The 22,968-nt window shown below is 45.0% G+C and overlaps 1 protein-coding gene across 1 annotated transcript in view; it reads left to right on the top strand.

Annotated features, from left to right (window-relative positions):
* The first annotated feature begins 2,107 nt into the window (after positions 1–2,107).
* The window catches only part of SLCO3A1 (solute carrier organic anion transporter family member 3A1), a 139,401-nt gene continuing 118,540 nt past the window's right edge, over positions 2,108–22,968 (top strand). The window contains exon 1 of the mRNA XM_051628579.1: positions 2,108–2,304. Within this exon, the coding sequence (XP_051484539.1) occupies positions 2,134–2,304 (171 nt within the window). The 5' untranslated portion in view covers positions 2,108–2,133. The remainder of the gene's footprint in view (positions 2,305–22,968) is intronic.

Here is a 22,968-nt window from a genome sequence, read left to right on the forward strand (position 1 = left end):
CCTCTGCCATAATTCTACACACTCATTGTTTTAAGAGACATGCCTCTATTTTCACTTATTGAAAAGTCTGCTCAGTTGTCCATCCTGCTTATAACGCACCAGAGCATCCACCTGGAGCAAAGCATCTGTCTAGCCAAGCTAATTGAATTAGTCTGCAAACTTACCCATCTAGAGGCAGAGACCTTTCTAGCTTTCTAACTTTGGAATTTTTATAGCAGAAGTCCCTAAATAAACATGATAGGAAGGAGATGAACACTTTTGTGGTCTAAAAAGATTTCAAGAACATGAGATTTCTTTGTTTTCCTTTGGTGGAGAAACCAGTTTTCCCTTGATGGAAAACAAACACCTTAAGAGCTGGCAGAACCCTATACAGATCAGCCAGTTTTTCATGACCTCATGCAAATCCTTGGTGTTTGAGCCTCAGGTATCTTCTAACGTGCATCTTGTGAGGTACACAATGTCTGAAAGACATTAAATTAAATTAAGACCACTTAGCTACAAGGACCAGACTGTTCTCCCCACTAATTGTTTGATACTGCTGCCTCAGGCCATCAGTGTTGGAAACCGTGTTCCTGGTGTAGATGGGACTATTGAAATCCATTGATATGGCCCAGGCTTGCTGGAAAAGCTGTGGCAAGCCAAAGTTCAGCATGGGAGGGAGCTGTTGGCAGCTGATGTGCAAAGGGCAACAGCTGAGTGTGCCAGGGCTCTTGCACTTCTTTCCAGCAATGGTCTGCAGTTCTGCTGGGGTAATGAGCACCAGCTGGGCTTAGTGAAGACTCATCAACCTGAGTGGAGACTCTGCTCAAGATTAATTTTCAGCATCATATTTATTAAAGGTACTCATACAAAAGCAGGTCAAAGTAAATGGCTCCTGAACTGGCGATATTTTAGAAGAAACTCAGAAAGGGTGCAGGGAGAAAAATGGGCTCATTTAAAATGTTGGTTCTCTTGATTTCCCGGTGTGTCTGGCAATGATGGGCTTATGCCTTGAAAAGTTAGAATGTTCTTAAATTCCATTTTCAAAAGCATCTTCCAAGTCATGCAGGAGCTTTGAAGCCTCAACCACCTTTGAAAATGAAATTTAGGGTGGAAATTGTGTTATTTTTGAAAAATATAACCTCTGCTTCCACAGAAAACTCTTCCTCCTGAAGGCTACAGACATTCCAATATTAAATGGGTCAAATACCTAAGCTTCCACCTAGCTGGAAGTTGAATACTGTAAGGAAATAAGGCAGTAGCCCCCAGTGTGGACCCAGAAATGAGCTGGAAAAGTGCACTTGAAGAGCAAAGCAGATCAGGTTTTGTTATGATGCCAACAAGGAACGTGATATGTAACAGTAGAAGTGATGATTAGTGGTTTTTAAAAGAAGATATCTCTTGAACTTAGAACTCGAGGTGGGAGTGATGACAACGGGCACCACCAGAAAGACACGTGGCTGGGGACACGAAGCAGGCGACAGGAGCAGAATCTTGCCCAGGAGGCAGGGGCACAGCGGCGCACGGCACCTCCCGCCGTCTCCTTTTTTTTAAACACGCAATTTTTATCCGCCCTCCCTTCGCTCTTTAGGAAGGAACACACTCGCAGGAGTATGAAATCAGGGCACCCAACCCGGGGGATGCCCGGGAGGAGATGCAGGCCAGGACTGCTTGGCGGCAGCTTGTCCTTACCCTGCTGAGAAACTTCAAGCGGGAGCTGTCTCCGCTGCCACCGCTTGCGGCTCCGCAGCGCGGGAGCCCGCCCGGGGAGCGGCTGCGGGGGGCTCGGCGGCCGCCCCGTCCGCGGCGCTCAGCGCCGGCCGCGCCGCCCCAGCGTATCCCGGGACGGGGCCGCCCCTCCAGCCGCGGAGCCTCCGCCGGCGCCAGCCCCGCGCCTGCCCCCGCCCCTCGCCGGCGGGGGCGCGGATCCGGCCTGCGCGGGGCCGGCGGAGAGAGGGAGCGCGGCAAGGCGAGGGGAGGAGAGAAGCGAGGAGGAGGAGGCGGCGGCGAGATGGCTGTGGCAGCAGCCCGCGGTCGGAGAGGCAGCCGCCACGGGCTGCCGCTGTGATTGGCACCCCGAGGAGGAGGAGGAGGAGGAAAGAGCGGAGCAGCCGCGGGGCCCGCCATCCCGCCGTGGCGGCGGTGCCCGGGAGGATGCCGGGGAAGCAGGGCTCGGCGGGCGGCGGCGGCGGTGAGATCCCGGGGGCCGGCGCGCAGCGGCAGCGGAGGCGGCGAAGGAAGGTCTCCTGCTTCTCCAGCATCCAGCTCTTCCTGGTGTCCGAGTGCGCCCTGATGCTGGCCCAGGGCACGGTGGGAGCCTACCTGGTGAGTGGGAGCCGGCCCCCAGCCCCCCGCGCTACCTGCCCGGCCGGCGCGGCGGGGCTGCCCGCTGGCTGTTGCGGGGCGGGCGATGCGCCGGTACAAGTGGAGGGGAAGTTTCCTCGTAGCCGGGGCAGCAGCCCCTACCCCCCCGGGTGGGTTTTCAAACGTTTCAGGGCTTAAATGACTCAGCAGTGCTGGGGGTTAGTTACCCTTCTGCCGTCCCTCCCGCCTGCGAGGCGGTAACTTCTGCAGCCGGTCCCCTGCACTCCCGAAACCCCGGTGAACGGGCTTGTCGCTGCTGCTAGTTCCCGAGCTGGCCAGTAAATCGGGTCGAAAGCCAGCCTTTGCAGTTTATACCGAATAAATACGAATAAAACCTAGTGGGGCGTTTACTTCATGCCTCCTGGGTTACTAATTTTCCTTGTCCTCTTCAAGCGATGCCGCGATGTTCAAGTACCGCAGCCCGGCAAGTCTTGGTGTTAGGTAGAGAGCAGGCAAAATAAGACTTTGCGCTGGATCTGCGTTGGGAGATCCGCTGTCAGAGGCAGAACTGTAGTAGCAGAGTTGGAAAGATGTCCATACGGCTGTGCGTGTGCCTTTAAGTGTAGACAGAGAGAGGCAGCCTGTGAAAATGAAGTGTTGTTCTTCCAGCAGATGTTAAGTGTATAGTTGATTTAAATGTCTCAAAATAGCTTGCTGGATTTGAGAATTATGGTTTCCATGGAAAAGAAATGTATTCATAATCTCTGAGGCTCTTTGAGGCCATATGTGTAAGAGTAAGATCTTTGCATTCTGTGCTTGTGTTCAGTATTTAGCACTGCTCTCTCACATGCTCCTACTACTTATGCAGATTTGTGCTGAGCATGATCTATTTTTCAAGGTATGTGGCTAAACTAACCATGGTTAATATTCCAAATTAATATGGAATGGAAATTGGCAGTCCTGTAATAAAACATGTAAGTTTAGCTTGGAATGTATTTGTAATTACAAAGGAAACTACATCACATCTGTTGAGGTAAATCAAGTAGATCTATACCCGATGTGAGTAGAGGTGGATATCACTTAATTTATAGGAGCTAGGTAAGGACATACTTGTTTTATGTGAGTTACACCTTACTAAGTAAATACATTGATTCAGATGAGCTACTTGCAAAATGAGCTGTCAGTATGAACGGATGTGGGATAATGCTTTGTCAAAGTAATGGCCAAGGAAGGGCCAACTGAGGTGATGTCACCCAGTAGGTACCAGTATGCTGGAGATGTGTAGATCTGCTAGAGGACCCTGTATTGGCACACTTCACTGCAGTGCCTGAACGTAGGATCAGCAGTAATAGTCTTTAGCATGGCACTTCCCTCCAACTCCTTTGCACTGCTCTCTCCTTGTCAGTTTAGTATTTCTTCTCCTGTTTTTCCTAACTCTTGTGGCATGCTTTGTACTGTGCTTGCTCCCTCTCATGCACCCCATTCCCGCTGGCTGGAAAAAATCCTGCTGCCATTGTGGTTTCCCAGAGTCCTCGCTCCTTCCTCCGTGGGGTTAACTTGGCTGAGGTGCTGCTGTCTCTGCCCTCTGCCATTCCCCGGGTCTGTGTCCTGACCAGCATGACACGATGCCCCCGTGGCCAGCGGGATCCATGCACAGTAACTGACAACTGGTCGGTGGGCGGAGGGGGGAAAAGAAAGCTAAACTCAAAACAATCCCCAGCATGCATGAGCAGTGGCCCAGCTGCATTGGGCAAGTGTTCCTCCTGTCCCTGTATAATTTCTCTTCTGTCATTGCAAGTGCCACACAGCACTTCATACCATGAACAGATGCAAGCATGGAATTAACTTTGGAGGGTGAACCTGCAGGGAATCTGCATGAGCGCTCTGCTTACAGGTGTTGTGAGGCAAGAAAGATGCTTGGTGGAAAGTGTGTAGGACCTAATCATTTTTGCAGACCAAATGTCCCATGGGGCCAAGCATGGTTCTCAGGTGGTGTCTTGGGGGTGAAATCAGAGGAGGCACTGTGGAGTTGCCCAGGTGTAGCTGCAAGTGGATATTCATTTACCTGGGCTCCTGGGATGAGCTGGGCTGTTGGGCTTAGCAGTGGCACGTCGGGCTGCTCCCCAAGGGACAAATTAGCAAGTGAGACAGACAAAGTGGAGAGCAAACAGAAAGACAGACAAATAGGGAGATGCTGTGGAGGACAGACACAGTGTGTAGTTCTGGGCAGTTGAATAAACTACTAATTTTAGCCCGTCAGCAGTGAGCGAGTACTGTGTTCATACTTCTGCTTTGCTTGGCCACATGTGTGACTTTCCCTAGTTATTTGTAACTCAGGAAGAGAAACCTTTTTTTTGCCTTATACGGTGACAAGTTGGTTTCCTCAGTTTTTGTCTGCCTTCCTCTGCACAGGGAGACCATGAAGGCAAAACCTTAGCTTGTCAAGAAAACAAGTCAGGGGCTTGGCTTCTTAGGAGTGATTGAAGAGCTCAGTTTTGATTGGACTTGGCTTTCATGTCACTACATTTAGAAGTGGGTAACGTTATTTCTGTTTAGAGATGTAAAAACTTCTTTTTTCTGTGTTCTCTGCACATTAAACTAGCAGTGCCCACTTGAATGTATGTACAAAGTAGACATTCATTCATCATGTGGTTTTGAAGCAAAGATCATTCACTTTTATTTGTTCATAAAACATTGTGCTTGCCAACAGGGCTTTATAAATAATAAATGCTGATAAAAATCTATAAAGTCCAATTATTTTCCCACAGAACTCAGCAGTGAAAATACCCCAGAATGCCAGCAGTGCATGTCTGTGGTTAATTAGTACAGCATCTCTGAGATTCTTTATGTGAAGTTTTAGGGAGTATTTGATCAATGTCTCATTCCAAAATATTTGTCTATTACTGTGCTTGCTGTTTGCAAAATGCACATGTTCCAAAATGACTTGGTGCCATATCCTGCATAGTTTATGCAAATGCAAGTCTGTGCTGCTGCCTTAATTTCTGGGGCTGCTGAATACACCCTATTATTTGCATATTCTTGTAAGATTTTGTGTATGCGTTTATTTGGCTTCATCTAATTACTCCTGCCTGCTTTTTGGAAACTTGAATTTCCCAGCAACTGCAGCGGCAGTGGGGAAAATGCTGCTTGTAGTCTGCAGGCATTCCTGCTGCAGAAGTTACTCAGGGGTTTTGCAGCAACTTTTAAAGAGCTAGATGATTTCCACCACCTCTGGGTGCTCTCCTGGAGCATAGGTCTGTGGATTAAAGTGCCGAGCATTACTGGTGCAGATGGCACCAGGAGGGGAAAGGCTGGAACCTCCGTTTCCCAGCCGGAGCCTTGTGCCGTTCCAGGGAATGCAGCAGTGTGATCAGTCATGCCGGCCGTGCAGTGATGAGGATTTTGATAAGGCTGATTCACATACCTTGGCAACACTTCCCTCCCTGTCCCCCCCTACCCCTGAATTCCTACATGCATTATACTTTGGAATATTTTAACTGGTAATAATGTTCCCAGTGCTCCTGCCGGTGCAGCGCCGAGGCATTTCCTCACCCTGCCAGTCAAACCTTTTACTTTGCCAGTGGTGAAATCATTGCTTTAGCAGAAGGCAAAGAGCTCTGGGTTTGACAGCCACAGTTTGTGGAGCAGGAGCACAATTTAATTTTCTCTCCCTCTAGCCTTGGCTCACTCCAGTTCAAACTGACCTAGTTGCAAGCACCCAACAGCTGCCCAAGTCACGGGCTTCTTTAGATAAAGGGCATGCATATGGGGAGCACGTTGAGAAACAGTTATTTGGTGTGCTCCAGATAGCTGTTTTTACAGAGCTTTACTGAGATGTCTGTTTGCTGCAGCTTTGAATGCAGCTATTCATGTGTTTTATCAAGTGATAGAGGATGACTGGCCAGAGCATGGGATGGAAAGGAAAATAATTGGTCCCTCCCAAGGAGGGTGCATTGGTGTTTGCGTGGGAATGAATGCCAAATTGTTTCTTGTTTTGTTGAATGAAAAGTTTTGAGCCACAGTTAACTTCCCGGCTAGAGCTTTGCCCATGCAGCAGTGCTTGCCTGCAGCTTTCAAGAGCCCTCTTAATATATCTGCAGTAAAAATAGTACCACGTGAGTCCAGGTGAGAACGTGTGTGCCTATGTGCTCTCTGAGACAGGCTCCTTCTGTTCAGTTTTACTGTTACTGGGATATTAATGAAAATTGTTACATTTCACGTTCAGGGAAAAAAAAAGAAGTATCGAAGATAAATACGGAAGTTAATCATCAAAGGGTTCATGCTGGGACAAACAGAAATAGGAGTTCTGTGAGATGGACACCAGAAACTGGGGGATTAAGAGCAGAATTTGGCTTTTTAAGTTGCTCTGGTGCACAGCTCCTTCCCCTCCCATGTTAAATGTGCCAAATACAACACTGTTTTCCTGTTATAGAAAGCAGTTTTTCCCTGTTTTAGAGACCTGGTCAAGCCCTCCTTGAAGTCAGCAGAGAGATCCATGTAGAGTATGTTGTTAAAAGCCATGTTAGTATAGGAGTACTGCAATAGTACAGAGCTTTCTGTTGTACAGTAGAATTCGCCCCTGAGTGATATTTGCAGCCTGATCAGACTAGGTCAGAGGAATGTTGCAGGTGGGGAAACTGAGGCAGAGATTAAGAGCTTAATTCTGTTGCTGAAGCTATTGAGAACGCTTCTGCTTGGTTAACAGCAGCAGAGCCTGAATGGCTTAAGCATGAGAAGAGTCTGGCAGACCAAGGATTCCAGTTTCAGGTGCTTCAGTCCAATGACTTAACTGCAAGAGCAGTTTTTTCCATTGAATTTATTATAGTTTTTATTAAAGTATTTGTTTTCCTAGAATAAGAATTGGCTTTAAAATACTGCTGTCTTTTCTTTTTTTTTTTTTTTTTTTGGTCTTTCCATCCTCAGCAATGCTGAGTAATAAATTAGATGTAATGCTCATAATTTATTTGTCGCTGGGGTATTTAAGGGGAGAAAAAAACATGGAGTGAAAATAAATGTTTTAGTGGGGATGAAGATTGCCAAGCATTGGCTGGTTATTGCTTACAGTTCATTTTCCCTTAATATATCTTTGCTGGCAATGTTATTTCTGGAAAGTTGTTTCTAGTGTGCCTTTCCCATTAGAAAATATTGTCTGTCTTGCAGCTGAGTTGCTCAGAAGTTATTCTAAACTAGCTCTTTTGACTGCATTCATATTTCTTCTCTAGGAAGCCTTTTGATGTTTTTTGGGTCTCTGACTGCAGGGTGGGGGAGAAACCAGATCCAGCTCTGGGTTCTGATCCCTTCACAATCCTGTGGGATTCAGGTTGCAAGTGTGGCATTGACTCAGTAACATCAAAACTTTTTATAGAAATTAGTAGAAATAAATTTGAATCCAGGTGTAGGTTGGATTTAGGAGTACCAGGAAGGCTTGTGAGTAATCAACATTTATACTTTGGTTTCACATTTTCTTTTATCTGCTACTAATAGATGAAAAGGTATAGAAATAACAACGTTTCTCTCTTACATTACATAGTATGGGCCAATTGCAGATCAATCTTTGATTAAATGCATTTTAAGGCAAAATGCACTTCATGTGGAAGAGTGTAGACTAATTTATTTTAGTGTTTAATTTTTTAGTTACCTTAAGCAAAAAATTTGGCAGCTCTTCCTTTTCTCTGTAAGGGCCAAATGATATTTGTGAGCCCTGAAAGAAGGAGCAGCTTGTTAGAAATGTTATGATCCATCGTAAAAACCAACGTCTCATTTCTTTTGGCCAGCCTTTGCTTCCAAAATCCCTTCAACATTTGCTGTGTGCCTGTGTGACAACTAGTTCTCTGAGTTTTAATGGCCTGCAGTATTAATGCAGCTGAGGCTTAAAGGGATCTTGAATTAGATCAGAGAATATATTGGTCTGAAGGTCTGTGTTGTTCTTGCTTCGTAACTTTATGCAGTGTGACTCTTCAAATCATAATGTAGCCCCAGTCCCAGAGATGGCTCAGTTGAGCTGAGATCCTTCTCCTCTGCAAGGGAGAGCAGATATTCCTTGTTTCCCAGAAAGAAGTGTCTCTCAGGTTGCATGGACTTCCTTTTCCCTTACTTTCAGGATATTGTCAGGCACCAAAAGCCAGCTTCTGTTCTGCTACTACAGCAGTGTAAATTTATTGCTTCAAAAGAGTTACTCTGCAATTCATCAAGAAGAATTTGTCCTCTGTGTATAATAATATAAAAAGCTTCCTTACTTGTATGCTCCTTGATCTCTAGTTATTCCTTCAAGGTAGCAAGATTAAACAATGGCACACTATTTAGTGGTTGAGGTTGCAGCTTGGATGAATTAGAGTAGCTTTGTCTTCTAATCAACACCAGATGAAGCTGCAAAGTGATATATTTTGAGCATCATCCAAGGAAGTTTAAATAAACACATGGTAATACTTTGTGTAGTAACTCCTTTAAGTGCTCCAGTTGACGTTTGGAATAATTAATTTTTCCTACTGCGTAGAAAAATGGGCCACTGGTTTTGATTTATGAGGTTTCATTATAACTCTGCAGCAAAACCAGGACTAGAACCCCAAGAGTCCTGTCTCCAGGTCACCTTGGAGCAACCACTAAACTCTCAGTCTCTTCGCCAACACATACTGCAATGCAAACAGCATCGCCTGCTCCACTAAGCAGGGCTTTCACTTTGCCACACTTGATACAGTATCAATACAATCATTAGCCATGGCAAACTGTTCAGGGAGTTCCTAGAGTGTCTGAAGCTTCTTGCCATCGCTGCTGGAGGACTTTGCCCTGTTCTGGGAAGCATTCTGTTTGTTTATAGTGATGGTTCCTGAATCCAGGATGTTTCAGTTTGAGTGGATGGATAAAAGCATGGAGAAAAGGAACTGTTCCTTTTCCCCAGGTTTTAAGTGGGAATGCCGTTGTAATCATATAGAGGTGAAGACCTACAGCACAGGTGTGACTGGCTCTGCACCTCATCACTTAGCAAATCTAGGAAAGATCTCAGAACTAAAATGAGATTTCTTAAGCTCTGCCGTTGCAACTTTCTCTTTTCCAGCCTTATTCTGAATGGGGTGTGTTTCTGCATTTCAATACCTCAGTATTTCTTACTCTGCTGCTGCACAGTGCCCCTTGTATTGAAGTTGCAGATCTTTTATTGGGGCTCATATTGCAGCAGTGCCTGAGCACACACAATAATTTTAGATGACTGCTTGCAGCACAAAAGCAAAATCTTTATTTCAGGCTTGAATATTTATTGTCGTTGTTATTCATTTTCTATGGCTCAAGGAGAAGAAAAGCAATTTGCTGTGGTATGCTTTTTTGGTTTTCCTCAGTTATCTCTTCCCTCATAGGATCCTTTCTCCTCACCGAGCAGCCAACTGATTTCCCTGTGTTTTTTTCAACATCTTTATCTTTTTGGTGTCTGCAGCCATCACAGGGATAATTTCTGCATGTTTGCAGGCTCAGTGACTTTTAGATAAGTGGCTGCGAGGGTAGATGTGGGAGCACAGTTGCTTTTCTGTGCTACATAATGATCTGTTTCTGGGCAAGGATTGCTGGAATTATCTTGTTTTTAATATTTAACTTTCCTTTTAGGATGCTTGCGGTGCTGTTCACCTGTATAATGCCTGAAGTTTACTGAAAGTGGAAAAAGACTTAAAATTCAGCTTTATGGAGATCCATCAAAAGACAGTGAATTTTTTGAAGGAACCTGGATGTTTCAGTTGTATTGCAGTCTTCACAATTCATCCAGCATTATGTTTTCTGAAAGTACTATGTCAGTTTTGCTTTCAGGTTTATTTGGGTTTTATTAGTGTTTTGATGTTTGTGTCTGAATCCAACATTTTTTTCTAGGTTTTGTTTTGGTTTGGTTGGTTGTTTTGTTTAGTTTTGGTTTTGTTTGGTTATTTTTAGTTAAAAAGCAACTACAAACACAACCACAAAGAAACTGAGAGGAAGCTTTTCTCTTTGGCAAGAGTTGTGTGCTGTGGGTGTGGGTATGGAGGAACACAGAAACTTTTCAAGAAATGTCTCAGTTTTCACTTTTTAAATTGTGTAATATATTTTCTTTTCCCACTAGAAGTTAGATTTTTTTTTTTTGGCTGACTTGAAATCAGCGTTTGTTTTGGGTCAGTAGCTAAGGAACAACCTCCAAGTGTGTGTGTGTGTATTTGAAGGTGATACTTAACAATTTAATGCCTGAAGAACTGAACGAAACAATGTGGCATTGCTTAACAGTCAAGGTGCCAGGTACTGGTGTTCCTAAAACAGGTGAATTAGTCTATAAATTCGTGCATGGTAGAAAGTATTTTCTCTGGAATCTGCTTGGAACCTGTATTAGATGGAGCTTTGCATGCCCTCAGCTGGCAGGGAGCACCTATCTTCAACTGCAGGGTGGCCAGAGGGTACCAGGGATGGGCATGTTTGCCACGGCAGGACAGAGTATGGAGTTTTCTGTAGCTCCAGAGTTGTTTCATCCCTATAATTCTCCAAAGGGATAACAGGGAGTGAGTAAACACCATAACTTCATAGGACTGCAATCCACCAATAAACAATAAATGGTCTTTGTTTTCTCCAGTAGAACTTCAACAGGAAGAGGTGCAAAAAGTTGTTTTGGGATTCTTGGGTTTTATTTCTGAGGAGGATGTGAAATAGCTGTTACCTCTTTGCACTTCTCAGCTTTGTGCAAATGCAAGTTGGCACATCATTAGCAGTTGACCAGAGAGTTGCTTGGGAGCATTATGATGCTGGGGTGTGGGCCAAACCTCACACTTTGGCTTGAAGGGAATATCTGAAAGGCTGCAGGAGGGCCAGTGTGTACCTTGCTTGATGCGGTAGCAGGACAAATCTGCATCACTGAATAATACCAGACCTGTATGTACATGTGTCTATACAGAGAAATGTCAAGGGAGAAGAGAGGCAGTATTTGAAGCCTCTAAAAGAGGATTATTTTGAAAAATATGAAGGAGAAATGCCCCCAGTGGTGTCCTGCTGCTTGTTGTGCTGTGCTAATGACTTCCATTTGCTAGAAACATGCTTGCTTCTCATTGTGACACAGTTTGAGTGTTGCATGATGTACTGAGATGCCAAATTAGGGGTTGATCCTTTTTTTCCCTGTAACTGGGAAAAAAAAAACAAAAACAAAACAAAACAGAAAAAAATGCAATTAGCTCTTGATTTTTAAAGAGGAAAAACCTGAGTTTAGATTAGTGTTCAATCCTATGGTTTGCTTCTCATCTTTCCTCTGAGCTGCAGGTAGAGTTGTAATTGTCCTGGTTTAGTAAAGCTCTTTTCACCAAGTTGTTCTTAAAGCTTTAACTTTTCTCTCTTAAAGGGTATCCACCTTACTTGTGGTGGGTTAACCTTGGACCACAGGCAGACACCCACCCAGCTGCTCTTTCACTCCCCTCATCAACTAGGTGGGGGCAGAAAATGAGGTGAAAAAGCTTGTGGGTTGAGATGAAAGACTAGCAATTACTGTCAGGGGCACAACAGATGTGACCTGTATGGGGGAGGGGGGGGGGAAATATTGCTAATTAAAATAGATTTTGGCAAAAATAAAAACACCTCCTTTTCCCCATCCCACCCGTTCTTCCCAGGCTCACTGTGCTGGGAGAGCATCCACCTTCAGCCATGAGCTAAAATAAATCATTAATAATGCTGGAACACCAAGGTGCTCTTTGCAGGAATGTTGGCTGGCATTGCAGAAATGGTTTTCCTTGTGCTTGGCTTCTGTCTGCAGTTGGTGGTCAGTCACTGTTTTTTTTTGTGGTATGCCACTAGACAGCAAGCAGGTTCAGCCCAAGAAACACGTGTCTGTGAGACTAAAATATGGGGATATTCTTTGTCCTGCAGGTGTTGTTTGTAAAATGTTATTATCGTGGGAATTAACCTTCCCTAGAGCCCATGCCAAGCACTGTGGTTTGTGTGATGGGCCCAGAGCAAGCACTGGGCGTATAGGTCCTTTCTGAGAAACAGTGGGCAGCATTTTTAGGGCTTACCAGCAAAAGAAAACTGTGGGTTTTGTTTTTGTCTTGTTCAACGTACAGGGCTGAGAGCAGTTAATTACAATGGGCCTTTCAGCCTCTGCATGAGATGCACACTTTGTTTCCTGCTGCCTATGGCTAGTTATAATGCAGGTCCTTATGTCTGAAGTCAGCACAGCTGCTGGCTGAGGGACAGGAGCTCTCTCTGAAGGGAAGCCTTGTCTAGGGGTGCTTGTTTGTGAAGACCGGTGATGTTAGCGTTGTAATCTCGGCCGGTTTGGGTGATCCTGTAGTCGATCTCGTCCAAGGTGCTCAGAGCAGTGAGTGCCCATGGAGCTCAATTGTGCTCCTGCAGGAACCTGATATGTGTCATGTTCTCCAGGTTTGGTGCTTCGGCCCCAAGTTTGTATGTCTGTCATCAAAAGGTGGTATCAGAAAACAACATGGCTAGCTTGAGCCCTTGGGTCACAGAGCTATGGTGCTAGTCTAGGATGGGTTTTGTTGTCTGTTCCTTCTCTTGCTATCATCTGTGGTATTTAATACTATTAAAAAATGTATACAAAGGGAGTTGGCTTGGGGTTACTAAAGAGCTTCCCTGTTGTCTTTGGCATTCAAACCTACCAGCTTTGAAGAACTTGAAAGCAAAAGCTGAAAAGGGAAGATGTCAAGTATTCCATGGAGCTAGATAAACCATTTCCTTCCAAGAGTTTATTTGCTCAATTGAGGCCCTTCTGTATTGACAAATCTCTCCGTGAATGAACAGATTCCAAAACCATCTTGGGAGTTATTTGATGGCTATTGAAGTTAAGCCACACTAGCAAACATGTGCTAGAGGCACAGCTTTGTGGGTTTGCTGTGTCATTTGGCTCAACTGTACAAGCTTTCTCAGATGCTGGCCCTGTACAGAAGTCCAGTGTTTTCTGTGGATTAGGATGCATCAAGGCTGCTGTGTTGCTCTTAATCTCAGTGCTAGCTCTTACTGAGAAGGCAGAAGTTTCAGATTTGGAGTTTATGTTGTAGACTTTCATAGCTGAGATGGCCTTTATCAATTGGAATCATGCAGTTTAATTCAATGCTGGACAAGCTTTTTGCCAGAATTTTTATTTTGCCTTCTTATTTAAATAGATCCCTAATGAATTACTGTAGTTATGTATAATGACTCTCGCAAAATATTGGATGCAGCCTCTAGAATCAGTCCTGTGCCTTTTTCAAGTTACAAACTCTAGAAGTATATCTGTGAACAGTGCCCAAGGTCTCTTGTCGTTATCTGAATTTTCAAGATGTTCCCACATTAAGAAGCTGCATCTTTGTTGTCTCTGGGCAGGTATCCAGTGAGCAATTGGTTAGCAGGGTAATAACTCAGACATAATTCTGGAGGCAAAGTTCTCTTTCCCTTCACTGCACTGATGAAACCAGAGGGTTGCAGGAGAAACTGGCATGTTTTCATCCAGAAGATGCACAGAACTTTGCAACACTGGAAATGCAAGTTTAAACTAAAATGACCTTTGCTTTCTCCTTTATTTGCCCCCTGTGGTGCCTGGTGTGTAGATTCAGACACTTCCAATTTGATTCTCAGCATCCTGATTACCCTTGGAACTTTTGGTATCCAGACAGCGTCACAAAAAATTAGGTTCATGGACCGTTTCCAGGAGTCTGTGTCACTGTGCATTTCCCTGCCCTCTCCCTCATCCCCACTGCTCACACAAGTGAGAAATGAAATGATGGGGGAACAGCAACTTGTTTCCTCTGAGCCAGTACTGGCTAGGCAGATTCTGTTGTTGGTGGCATCTTGGCAGGGGCAGAGGAACGTTCCTGCCACACGTAGGTAGTGTTTTCAAGCCAGGCTCTTACTTTGCAGCTGGCTGTCCAGAACTATCATGTCCAAACTGACTCCCTTCATCAGTCAAGACTAGTGTTCATGCCCAGAGAAACCTGTTTTCATTTGCATGTGGCAGACTTGGGAGAGGATGGCTTTGCCCATGGGGTTACACTTGCTGGCTGAGGAACAACTACTATTTCTATTCCCCAGTGAAAATGTAGACCAGGGTTGTTTGGGCTCATTTCCTGGCTTTGGAATGGACTTCCTCAGGCCTTCTCCAGCAGCAAATGTGCTATCTGTGGTATTGGCTGGCTTCATGGACATCTTATGGACGGGGGTGATGGGCACTCACCTGTTACAGGGATGGTAACTGAAATGCAACAGGCACCCTGGCTTGGATCCTGAACCCAGGTCTCTATCAGCTATCATTATATGTTGAATTAAATAAATGCAGGGGCTGGTAGTTTTGTGTTATCCTACCTGTAGCTGATGGGTGAGGCTTCTCCCTTCACCCTGGGCTGTGATGCAGCCTTGTTGCCAGCTGAATGATATCCCTTCACACTTGCCTGAAACCACAGGGTTGAAGCATCTAGCCTTTTGCTTTTTGAGCCCTCACAGGAGAAGACTATTCGGGGCTGCTTTATTTGCATTTTGGTAGTGTTGGATTTTAAAGAGTCTGAGTTATTTTTCAAAGGTGCTTTCTAAACCATACCCTCATTGACAAAAGTGGCTTACTCCAAGTGTCTCTTTGAAAATGGAAATCTCATTTCAAAGCCACTTAAGTGCTTTTGAAAATGTTCCTTCCCTATTACTGACTGCAGTGGACTGCTTCGGTGGTGTCCTGCTTCATTTAAAGCAGGCCAGATTTAGAGTCTAAATGTTGTATGCCTGCCTCATAATCTGTATCATAACTAGTACCTTGGGGAGGCAGGAACCAGGGAGAAGCTGAGTATGAAGAGAAGGAAAAGAAAATTCATGGAGAAGCTGTCTTGAGAGGACGCATGAAGGAACTGTGGAAGAGATGAAAATGAGATTTGAAGCTGATGCAGAGGGTATGTGGGAAGAAAATGGACATGGAGCTGCAAGGAAAACTTTAATATGTTTGGGTTAAAAAGGACAAAAGATCTAGCATAGCAGGTAGTGAGACTGTATGATCCTTCCACCAGTCAAACCCTTTCAGTTAGTGCAGACAGGCCAATGCAGGTGCCAGTTTTCCAGCTCCCCCCATGCAAGTTGGACTGGACTCATCCCTGTTCTCCATCACAGGTCCACTAGTGTCATCTCCCAGTTTGAGAAACCCATGCTCAGGGACTGCATGGACCACTTTGCTGAGATATCAGGAGCTTTGTCTTGCTTGGTTTCATGCATATGTCTTTCATTTCCCTTTGCTCGCTGTGTATCTCCCAGTGAAGCTTAGCACGGCATTGAGCAATGCACCTGGAGGTGACAGATTCCTGCTGGTGGTGGGAATACTGCAGTCACGTGTGCACCTATTGTCCTGGCTGGTCCTTCATGCACCTGCAAAATCAGGGTTAAGAGAAAATGGAGGTTGAGAAAGTAACAGGAGAAAAGAAAGAATGCTCCTGTTGGTGGCACTAACCAATTGCTTCCTCAGTGTATCTGGCTTGGCATTGAACATTGAATGCAAAGCCATTCCCACTCTGTTGTATTCTTCCCAGAATTTGGTGTGCCCCTGCTGCAGGAGCAGGGAAGCTCTGTGCTTTCACTTATGTCACACTCTGCTGGGTAAGTGGCAGGGTGGTAACTTCTGTTTTCCTTGCATATCCTCATTGAATTTTTGCAGGGTCTGGTGATGCTACAGTGGGGCGAACCTGTCAGCTGCTGTTTGGTGCCTGTCTCTGACATGGGTTATTGTTAATCCTCCAGACACAGGGGTGAAATTCAGCCATCTGTGTGTTCAGCCACAACAGATGCATTTGTTCATTGGCTTTTTGATAGCTCACTTCGTAGTAAATCCCAAGGAACAGAGCTCCCATCATCTGGAGGGACATCCCACTGCCTGTATCTCCATTTTACAGGGAATCCATTGAGACAAGTGAGATTATGAATTATCTCAAAGTTCCAGCTAGATTTTCTATTTAATTTTTCTTTAACTATAAGAATTTTTTTATTCCCTGAATGTGTTACTTTAAAAGACACTTCTAAATCACCTTCTCTTCAGGAGAAAAGGGGCTTGTTACTTTTGAGAAGTGACAAAACGGGGAGATTATATGATAGTGTGGGATATAAAGTTGCATGGCTTGTGTTGCACTCAGAACGGCCAAACTTGAGTGCACAAAAGTAGCAGCTCTGCCCTTAATGGCTTCCACTCCCCATTCTTCACACAGGAAATGTTCAGATAATAACCAGGTTCTCAGCAGGGAATAGATTTAAGATCACCTTCAAGCTCTGGCTTGTCTGTTTACACCATGACCCTGCTGCTCTCACCTCCCAGCCTGCCCTATTCTTCAGTGGGAAGTTTGGCAGCAGCTGGCACACAGCTCCTGTTCATGCCCTTGGCTCTGCACAGAGACAGTGTGGAAGGAGAAATGAGTTGTTTGTGAGCAGCTTTGGAGGAGGGTGTTACTTAGCAAATCAGCAGGATGACACGGACAGCTCTTGTGTGGGCTGCAGAGTGTGAGATGGGGATAAGCAAGCAGCTCACGTGGCTTTGGGACAAACTTGAGGTGTTGCTAGTTGGGTGCTAGAGACACTCTAATTCCACCTGAAGATGCTTAAAATAATTTGGTGTTTCTTTTAGAAGCTGATACAAAGTGCTGTGGATCAACAATACAATGTGGTCATTTTGTTGGTTCCCTTTTAAATGACTTCCTTCCTCCCAAGGATTACTAAATTAAAGCATTTCATGTACTGGTTGATGAGATATGCCTCTAACTTCTCCCTAAGCTGAATTCCCATTTGCTGTAGCCAGACATCCTTGCTGCTGGGTAGGGAATGGAGCATGAGAGATATCCGCAGAGCCAGAGCAGATGAGGAGAAAAGTAGCAGGACTTGTCAGAAAACCTCCTCTCTCAGTATATAGCCTTTATATAATCACCGTTGTCCTCCAGCCGTGAAAACTGAATTCAGCTTCCATCACAACTTTTATTAATGCTGTTTCAAAGTGTCCTGCCTGTGTCACTTCTGCCTGGGTTCATGCCTGGCAGCTGGGAATGCCTTTGCAACTAGCTCCACAGGCCTCTCTTCTTGATCTACACCATGACATAACTTGGATGCAATCCTCAGCCCTGAATTCAGTTCTTGATTATAAAATTAAGATAATATGAAGTCCTTTACGTGACAGGTTTTCTCGTGCTTGCGTTACGGTTTCTGCTATATAGTAGAAAGCCTTCTCTGCAGGCATACAAGTGTTATCACAGAATCACAGAATTGCCAAGGCTGGAAAAGACCTTTGTGATCATCAAGTCCAGCCTATGACCTAACACCACCACATCAGCTAGACCCTTGACCATTTCATCTATACCCTTAATCCTAGACCCTTAACCCTTGATCCTTAACACTAGAGTCCTGACCCTGCATGGAATTGTCCCGGAAGATCATCTAGTCCAACCATAACTTAAATCCCCCTACCATAACCTAATCTACACAATCAGTGCTTAAATCATGTTGCTAAGCACTATAGCTATATTTCTCTTAAATACCTGCAGGGATGGTGACTCCACCACCTCCTTGGGCAGCCTGTTCCACTGTCTAATCACTCTTTCAGTAAAGAAATTCTTTCTAATATCAAACCTAAACCTCCCCTGGCACAACTTTAGGCCATGTTGTGTTGGGAAGTATTTTATTAGATAAACAAGCAAACTTTCATTGATTTGAGGAGGTGGGGAAGTGAGGGTCTTACAGTGTGACAGATGAGCATCCTGCCTCTCCAGTGCTTTGAGAGTACATAGGAAGGTGTGTTTTTTTTTTTCCTGTTCAGAGTATTCCAGAGATAGGAGTTTCATCTCTTCTTTTCCACTGGAAGTGAACCCAGGGCAATTGTGCCCTGCTTGCAGTCCCAGGCCAATGTATGAATCTTGTTGCCAGTCTTGTATATGGCCAAGAGTGCCTTTGATGCTGTAAGAGCCTACATTTAAGTTGTTACATACAATTTCAATTGCTCTTTAGCTGGCTTTGTACACGTCCTTGCTGGCCACAGGAAAAATATGAGATCCATCTCTGAAGGTGTCAAATACACTCCAGCTGCTTTCCCTTGGCTGTTTACTTTGACAGAGCTGAGCAGCTCACAAGCCCCTTCCTCCTCCAGGTTTGAAATGTACTTGCAGGGCTGTTGTGGGCTACGGGTTTTAAAGCACACAAAAATGCAGTTACAGGATAGAGGTTTGTGCTTCTTTGCACACTTATGATGCATTATTTTGCTGCCAGTGAAAATGACGTGACATTTAAAAATAAATAAGAATTGCAATGTCCACTAGCTTGTTGTTTATGTGCTGCTAAAGAGCAGTGTAGGCTACAGATGTGTTCTGGCACTGGATGTATTTCTGTAGATACTTTGTCAGTGATTGAAGTGTCACCTGCCTTCATGTGGTGAGGTGTGTCTTGAGCAGCAGGCTTGGAGGCAGAAGGCTTGTGTGGACATTCACCCTGCATTTGGGATAATGTCACCATAGGTTGAGACTTTAAAAGGTTATAAAAACATGCATCTCTGCCGTGCTGCACATCTGTTTCATAGCCTGAGAAAAAGCCTTTCAAGTTTTGCTAGGGAGTTCAGTGTGGCCTGGTGCTCTGTACCTGGCTCTATTCTCAGCTGTCAGTGACTCATGTTAACTTTCCATGGTGAGTGTGAGGGCGTAGGTTGCAAATCACACCCCTGATGATCCTTTTGTTCATGTCTTTCTAAATGGGACAGTGCTCTTCCCCAGGAGAGGCAGGGAAAAGGGGTCAGTCCATTCTGTCCCATGCAGGATCTTTAAGAAGCAAATGGAGAAGATGCTGACAGCCTAGTTGCACTGCTGTTTGCTGCAGTGATTGTCTTGATCAGTGGTTAGGTGTTTGTGTTGTGTATTTGATCAGTATGGATTCCAGTTTCACTAGAGTAGTGGAAAATATACTTGCTTGACTTTGCGAGACACATGATGTTTTTTCAGTTTTGAGCTCTTTTGAAGCAAACTGTGGCTTTGCAGTGGTGCATCAACTGCAAACAGGATATCTTCTGTGGGTGCCAACTGCACTGTACTCTGCTTGCAATATGTAAGAGCATGGAGCATTGCTGTGGGTGTCTGTGGCATAGCAGTACAACCCAGCTAGGGGTTACCCAGGTACGCTTGCTCTGTGCTCTGCGTTGACTGAGGGCAAGTGGCATGGGATGCTGCAATATTCCTACTGGAAAATGGGGAGGAGATGCACAGCGGGGTACAAGAGATGGCAGAAAAGTTTTCTTTGTGGTGTCAGAGAAGGGGGGTTGCCAAAAATGTGTCTTGCTGTGACCAGAAGTGCCATGTGCTGTTTTTCTTGCTGCACTGTGTAATACCCTTTATACTCAAGCCACTGAAAATCCTGACCTTGAATGTGTGCTTAATTTGGACTGTGTCAGTAATCTCAGAGCTGACCACTAGAATATAAAATAATTTTTTCACACCAATGAGGCATAGAACTGGGCTGCAAACTCCTCGTGGCACCAGTACAGTAACTCACAGATTTTCCAGTGCTGGCCTAGAAACAGCACAGGCACATGCAGCAAGAGCCAAGCTAATAACACCCTACTTCTCAGCAGTGGTTCAGCTGCAGCATCTATTATCCCTGTCATGTGAATGCAAATTTCTATGCAGAGATGATTTCCAGACTTTGAGGAGAGCCAGCTTGGATGTGTTCATATCATCACCCTTTTTTTGCTTTCTCTTATGTTTGCGTGCCCAAATCCAGCACGGGTGTTGGCATCTGTGGTGAGAACATCTCTTAAGTTTTAAGCACTGACTTTATTGGACCAGGAATGGTGTTGACACAAGTGATCAGCAGGCTCAGATGGGAGGTCCTGATGCCCTCCCTATTTCAGCAGGGTGGGGAGCAGCAAGGGATGCTGATGCCTAGGGCTGGGCAAAGGGTATTACAAAACCACAGACTCACAGAACTGCCTTCATTGGAAAAGACCTTAAGTATCATCGAGTCCAACCATCTGTATTAAGCTTGTTGCCCCTTCCCAGGGTGGAAGGAGTGGACAAAATGCCAAGGAAACTGTCTGCATTTTTAAAAACTGGGTTTAACCATAAGTGATCATCTCAGTGCTGAAACTGCAGAGCAGAAAAAATTCAGAGCAGAGGATCAGTGTTGTTCCCTTGGGCCTGAAGCGTGAGCCTGGTGGCTGTGCTGTCAGCTGGGAGGGTGGGTGGCAGGGAGGAGGCTGAGCCCACAGGTACCAGCTCCACAGGGAGGAGAGCCTGCCTCCAACTCTGCAATGTCCTTTGCTTCATCCCATGTGGCTGCTGGAAGTGAGGACAAGGTGACATCTGAAGAAGTGGGTGGAGGCGAGTGGAAACAGTAGCTCTGTGTCTGGGCTGGTCACTTTGGCTCTTCGAGGAATCTTGTGTTTCCCAGCTCTGTAATGGAGGCTGTGGGAGAATGGTTTGCTTTTGTTTTCCTTTGGGAACAGAGTTGCCAGGCAATTATTTTACACCCTGTAGCACTGCAGACATGTCTCTTCAAGTCCAATCTCTTACCACATAACTGAGAAAATGTATTTTACATTAAAAAGAAGCCTTTTAAAAAGGCCCTTCAGGCATAAAGTCAATGTGTTTTCTATATATATAATCCTGTATTATTAATACAATGAACTTATCTGTAGACTCTGTGGGTGAATATGACTTGATCATTGGAGATACGAACAATATGATATTCATTTGCAGTGCATTGTGTTTCTGACTCCATAATGGTGCCCCCAGCCTTCAATTCATTTCTTAGTGATAAAGTGGGGCAACAGTGTGAAGCAGGTTTGTAGATTGCATTTTGGCTGAGGATTAATATAAAATAAACAGCCTACAGAGAGAACAAATTTACCTCATTTCAGAAAGGCCAAGATGTATGGGCCTGGGACAGTCAGGAATGATGAATGGGAGCATGTATTATTTAAGTAAGTCCAGAATGGCATAGCAGAAGCTTCCTTGGATTTAGTTACAGGGTTTGCAATGTTGCTTCGGCTGGAGAATTTTAAGGTGGTGATTGATTTATTTTCTTGTTTTGTTTTGGTTTGTGGGGTTTTTTTTTATGTGGATCATTTATCACTCGGTGCATTATGTGAGATAATTTTCCTTTTTCAATCATTGAAGAGTGTTTCAGTGTGGACTTAGGAGGCCCCATTAGCCCAGGTCCTTTTGAGGTTAGTCTTTGAAATCACCTGAGATGAACAAGTGAGTACAGACTTCCTATGGCTCTGCAAGAGGAGGAAATAGTACAATCCTGGTAGAAGTTGTAATTACTTCTTGTTGCTGTATGCCAGGTGTGGTATTCACAGAAGGGCAGAAGGCTGAGTTACATGGTCTTTCTAGATCCCAAGCCTGCTTTCTGTGTGAGCAAGGTGCACAGAGGCCCAACCTGATTTAGTTTATTGTGGACCAGTTGACTGATCTGGCGTAGACTTAGTCTGGAGGAGCTTGAATTTATGGAGTAACAACAGACAAATGGTCCTGTTGATTTTTCTAATGCTAAATCTTAGTGGAGATGCTCTGAAAAACTGGGTGGGAGATGTCTGGAGAGGATTAAATGGGGATCCCTCTGGAGACAGAGGATGCAGTCAGAGACAGAAAGGCAGTTCCTCACAGAAGGGATGGTGGAGACCTCAAGACATGGAAAAAGGCAGCGAGGCTGGCACGGCTGAGGGCTGTGTGCAGTGCTGCAGCTAAAAGTAGTTGGCTGGTGAGAGCCTCAGTGACCTGTTAAGAACTGATCTGTGGAACAGACATGAGGACATAGGAGTAACAGGCAAGGTATGGCTGTTTTTAACACAGGCACATACCCATATGAAGCTGTTTCCAACATCGTGAGTACTGGTGTGTGCCGTGACTGCAAATCTGTCTCTACCTCTGGCCTTGTCTAGTCCACTGTGTGGTTACACACCACTAATTTTTTGGAGTCAAACCACATGCATGTCTCATTCCTAGCTACTTGGCCCATGTATCTTGTCTGCTTGAATTTTGCAGATCTGTAGTAGTAACTTCCTGGTAACTGTTTTCATCTTGGGTTAGAAGCATTTTTTTTTAACTGAATATTCTCTTCTATTCTTTCTAGTACTAGTAAAACAGCTGTGGAAATTGACAGGAGCCAGGAATTAGCAGCTTCACAGCTAATACCGTGGGCTCCTGGTGGTTCCCACTGTGTTTTAGCAGGAGGTTGTCCATCTGAAGCCACTGTGCTGTCATACCACTCCATTCCGTGTGTCCCTGCTATTAAACCAACATCCTCATGGGCTGCACTCCTGAATGCTCAACCTGGTCTCAGCACACAGCGGACTCCTTATAATCCTTGCAGCCTTTTCACATGACGTCAGTATTTTACAGGGAGCTGTCCTGTCTTTTGCACCGTTTTATGTAACTCTGGACAAGCAGAGTTAGTGTCTAGGAGCCGTTTATCTGCTCGGGAGCAGACTTGTGGAAGGAAATATGGGCAGTACTATGTTCTTATGTCTAACAATTATGGGGGCATGGGGAGCATCTGGCATGCAAACTAAAAGTATTTAGTCAGGTTACACACGTGTGTGTGTGGGAAGCCCCATAAAGGTGGGGTATAGAGGAGAGTGGAAGAATGATCCTAGCCATGGGCAGAGGTCGGTTTTGAATTGCTGTGCTAATGCTGATTTTGTAGTCAACCTGTGTATTAAGGTCACAGCAATGTCAAAGCAAGAATTTGGTCTGGGCTGCAGGCACCCTTGATGTAAGG

The sequence above is a fragment of the Apus apus genome, chromosome 10, assembly GCF_020740795.1.
Source record: "Apus apus isolate bApuApu2 chromosome 10, bApuApu2.pri.cur, whole genome shotgun sequence".
NCBI lineage: Eukaryota > Metazoa > Chordata > Aves > Apodiformes > Apodidae > Apus > Apus apus.